Below are 4,529 nucleotides of genomic sequence, written 5' to 3' on the forward strand. Positions count from 1 at the left end.
AAGGAAGATTGCTGATTTACTTTAATAAGCATCAAGAAATTCCATTCAGGTGTGTCTTTGGTTAAACAGAGAAAGCAGAGGGCCAGGGACTCTATCAGGATCCTGGGAGGAGCCCAGGACTTAGAGGCTCAGTAGGCACTTTTGGTAGAGCAGAGAGTGCGGGGCAGAAACAGGATGGCGATTTGGGGCCTGAGGGGGAAAAGTCCTTAGCAAAAGTCCAGGTGGGAGAAAAAGAGATGAGCAGGCCAGGCGAGGTGGCCCCTGCTTGTCATCTCAGGGTCTCGGGAGGCTGAGGCAGAAGGATCACAAGTTGGAGGCCAGCCTCAGCCACTGAGTGAGGCCCTAAGCAACTCAGCAAGACCCTGTTTCTAAATAAAATAGAAAAAGGGCTGGGGACGGGGCTCAGGGGTGAAGCACCCCTGGATTCAATCCCCAGCATTAAAAATAATCAGGAACTCAGAGCCTCGTGTATGAGGAGAACAGAGGGACCCCAGATACAAGAGTCCCCGAGCCGGTCTGGGTGAAGTGGAGCCCTGAGCCGGCCAAGGGGCTGAACACTACGTAGGGGTAACTAACCAACTCCTGTTGCCCCAGTAGAGGCTCAGGCCTGGAGACCAGGGGTAGCGCCTGGAGTCTCCTCCAGAGCCGGACTTCGGGGTCCCCGAGGCCCAGCAGGACTGCCTCATTCACTGTAGAGGCTGCATTCACAGGGACAGTTGGGGCCTGCATGGCCTCTGACCCCACAGGGTGGTCCGTCCCCCCAGAGCTGTTCAGCTCTCTTGGGTGCCCCAATTCCTCAGACTGTGCCGGTTCCCACTGGAAGGCTTCCTCCACCCGGCTGATGCCTCTCCCTCCTCTCCATCCTCTCTGGCTTCTTTGGCCACCACGGCCTCTTGGTCCTCTTCGGCCTCTTGGGGCAGTGTGAGGAGGCTCTGGGGGAGCCGGGGCCTCCTGTTTCATGGGCATCACATAGGCAATGGGTTTGGAGGGTAAGGTTGGGTCCGTGGGACCTCTGTCTTGTGCAGGATCTTCATGACACCCACTAGAGCAGCTGGGACTCCCTGGATGTCCACCTGGAGTTAGTGAGAGAAGCAAAGAGTTAGAAGAAAGGCAGGGGCTAGCTGGACATGGTGGTGCACACATGTCATCCCAGCGGCTCAGGAGGCTGAGGCAGGAGGATCGCAAGGTGGAGGACAGCCTCAACAAAAGGGAGGTTCTCGGCAACTCAGGGAGACCCTGTCTCTAAATAAGATACAAAATAGGGCTGGGGTTGGGGCTCAGGGGTTGAGTGCCCCTGGGTTCAATCCAGTACACCCCACACACAAAAACGTAAGTCAAGGGCTTTCCCAGGAAGCCTCTAGGGGAAGGAGAATAGGAAGGAGGCTAGGGTGGACCAGGAGAGCCCTCACCAAGGGTCAGACGCAGTACCATCTGCACTAGGTCCCTGAGGAGCCCTGTCTGCCCTGATCCCATTTCCAATTCAGAATTTTGCATAAATTACTATTTCATTTAGTTATTTATCTGTTTTGTTTTATTTGGTCTCAGGGATTGAACCTAGGGGTGCTCAACCCCTGAGCCCGGTCCCCAGACCTTTTTCTATTTTATTTAGAGACAGGGTCTCATTAAGTTGCTTACGGCATGTGTAAGTTTCTGAGGCTGACCTCCAACTTGTGATCCTCCTGCCTCAGCCTCCCGAGTTGCTGGGATGACAGGCATATGCCATTGTGTATGCCACTGGCCTGGCATAACTAGATATTCTGAATTCATGGAGAAACCCTGAATTGATGAGACTCAGAAATGCAAAGAGCACTTAAAATTCAATAAGAAAGACAATACAATAGGAGAAAAGTGAAGAACAATCACAGACCACATACAACAGGAGAAAAATGGATGGTCACATATGCAAATAAGTTGCTCTGAGACCATTCAAATTAAAGATCAGGACATGGTTATGCTTCCACCAACCTGGCAAAGATGTAAAGATGGAGGACAGTCTGTATGGAGGGAAATGTTCCAGAAGACAGTTTGGTCATAGCTACTGAATTTTCATACTTTCTAGAAAAGTACCAAGCGAGGGTAGTTGGTTTATAACAGATCAACAAGTAGTGTGCATGACAGTAAATCCAGCAGTTCTGGAGGCTGAGGCAGGAGGATCACAAGGTGGAGGCCAGCCTCAGCACCTCAGCAAGGCCCTAAGCAGCTCAAAAGGAAGAATTTGAGAGTGAAGCAGATTGGGAGCGCAGGGAAGGGAGGGGACATGTGTGGGTGGCAGCCAAGGTCTGGCTCCTTCTGCAAAATTCCATGGAAGTGTTCCACTAACTTGTATGGAATATTATCAATGGTGGAGTCTGGACTCAGGACCAGCGGCAGGTTGCTCTCTGGGAACCTTCTGCAGAAGACATCCCAAGGAACTGACTAACATCCGGGCTTCCAAATTGTCAGCCCAAGCACAGAAATTTTGTGGAAGCCAGTCAACAAACACTGCTCCTGGGCTCAGTGTTTCCTTTGGCTTCTTTGAGGCCCTATTTTTAAATATAAGCAGCAACAGGAAGCAGCCAACATCAAAATGAGAGACTGGATGTGAAATATAGAAAGAAACCCAAATGGAAAAAGGCAACCTGGAGATTGTTCAAGCCACAGAGGAAGGTTTCCAAAAACAAACAAAAATCTACAATGAACATTACAGAAAGATAATCAGTTACACCCCAGAACCAATTATAGGACACTTGAAAAGAACATCCAGGAAAGACTCATTGAAATAAAAAGTAGGAGAGGAAAGATTAAAATGTCCATGGGAATTTCAGAAGATAAAGGTGAAGAAATCCAGGAAGCAAAGAAAAACCGCAAAATGATAAAAACCCAAAACAAGGGGAATGAAATAGGAAAATTAGGGACATAGTACATAAAATTTTGGAGTATTGATGACAATGAGAAGATGCTGAATCACTAAATCAGAGAGAAAGGAGGAGGAAAAGGAAGAGGAGGAACAGAAGTAGGGGGGAGTGTCATAATGAAAAGGGACAGGAATCACAATGTCTCAAAAATCAGATATCTCAAGAACAACACTAGAGTGTAGAAGATAATAGAAAATGTTCTCCAAAATTTGAGGGAAATGGATTTTTCTACCTAAAATTTTATACCCAATCAAACTAGCATTTAGGAACAAGGAAAGACAGAAGGAAGACATTTTCAGACAGGCAAGGTCTTACCTAATTTCCTTTTAATACATGTTTTATTGAGAAGCTACCTGTGGACTTTCTCCAAAGAGGAAAGGTATACAAACAAAGAAAAGGAAGCCAGACAGGAAACAGAATTAAAATTCAAAAGTGAATGCTAAGGAACTCCCCAGGTGACTGTGAAGGGAGACTGTCAGGGTGACTGCTAGGAAGATGGCAGAGCAGCCTGAGGTTAGAGCAAACCATGAAGAGATAAAATTGATGGACTGATTGAATCGAGAATGAATCAGTGTTAAATAAGCAAATAATAACTTAAGAATTAGCAAGTGCAGTGGCCACACCTATAATCCCAGCAGCTCAGGAGGCTGAGGCTGGAGGATCACAATTTGGAGGCCGGCCTCAGCAATTTACTGAGGCTCTAGGCAATTTATCAAGATCCTATCTCTAAATAAAATACAAAATAGGGATGGGGCTCACTGGTCGAGTGCCCTGAGTTCAATTCCCAGTACCCAAAATGGAGACTAATGCTACAAAATCCCATTTGGTTGGCTGTCAAATGTGATCTAAGGGAGTGGGAGGCTGAGAGTGGGCGGGGCCACTGCATTTCCTAATATGCCCTGTTTGGATCTCTCAGTTGTATAAGTTAATTTCAAAAGTAAAGTCCAAACTTGGAGAAAATTAAGAGAGAATGACAGTACCTTGATTATCAGCCATTCGGCGAAGATGTTCGGAATGCCTTTGTCCCTCCATATGGAAATCTGTCAGGAGATGAAAACAGGTTGGTCCCACGACAAAGCCACTCCTGATTCCCCAGGCAGTGATGCAGTCTCCCTGGGTCACCCTCCAGGATGGGCATGGTGGCCCACACGGCCAGCAGCCTCTGAGGCCCAGGGGCGTTGCATTACTGGTAAAAGGGGGGCTTTGTGCGGGATCAGGTTGGAAAGGGGTGCACTTGGACATGCTGAGATGTTTTCCAAGAAGAACCAACAGCTTGTCGGTAATGGCCTAGAGATGGGAGGTCACCTATCCCAGTAGCCGGGGCAAAGATGAAACATGGGATTAACGTTGCCCAAGGGGTGAGATGATCTCTCCAGGGGAAGGGGAGGAGGAAGTCGAGGGACAGATAGAGGCCTGGTCCTTCTGAGGTCCTGGAGACCTCCTGATACCCAGTGACCTTGCAAGAGCTACCCATCCTCCAGGGACCCCGGGGACGCCTACCTGATCGTCTAGCTGCGATGCTGTTGATCTGACTCTGGATGCCTGAAAGCAGGATGCACGTCTTGGACACCTTTCTAGGAAGTAATGCCCCTGGGCTGGTTGTCTGGAGCTCTCTGCAGGGTCCAAGCGGGGCTT

At 48.6% G+C, this 4,529-nt stretch overlaps 1 protein-coding gene across 1 annotated transcript; it reads right to left on the minus strand.

Moving 5' to 3' along the window:
• Positions 1-456: 456 nt before the first annotated feature.
• LOC125611459 (proline-rich protein 20G-like) lies at positions 457-3,890 on the minus strand. Its single transcript, XM_048786293.1, has 2 exons — positions 3,875-3,890; positions 457-1,073 (listed from the first exon to the last, which is right to left on the minus strand). Exons 1-2 carry the CDS (start codon positions 3,888-3,890, stop codon positions 457-459), a joined length of 633 nt encoding a protein of 210 aa, XP_048642250.1.
• Positions 3,891-4,529: the final 639 nt, after the last annotated feature.

Source organism: Marmota marmota, unplaced genomic scaffold (assembly GCF_001458135.2).
Source record: "Marmota marmota marmota unplaced genomic scaffold, marMar, whole genome shotgun sequence".
In the NCBI taxonomy this organism is placed as follows: domain Eukaryota; kingdom Metazoa; phylum Chordata; class Mammalia; order Rodentia; family Sciuridae; genus Marmota; species Marmota marmota.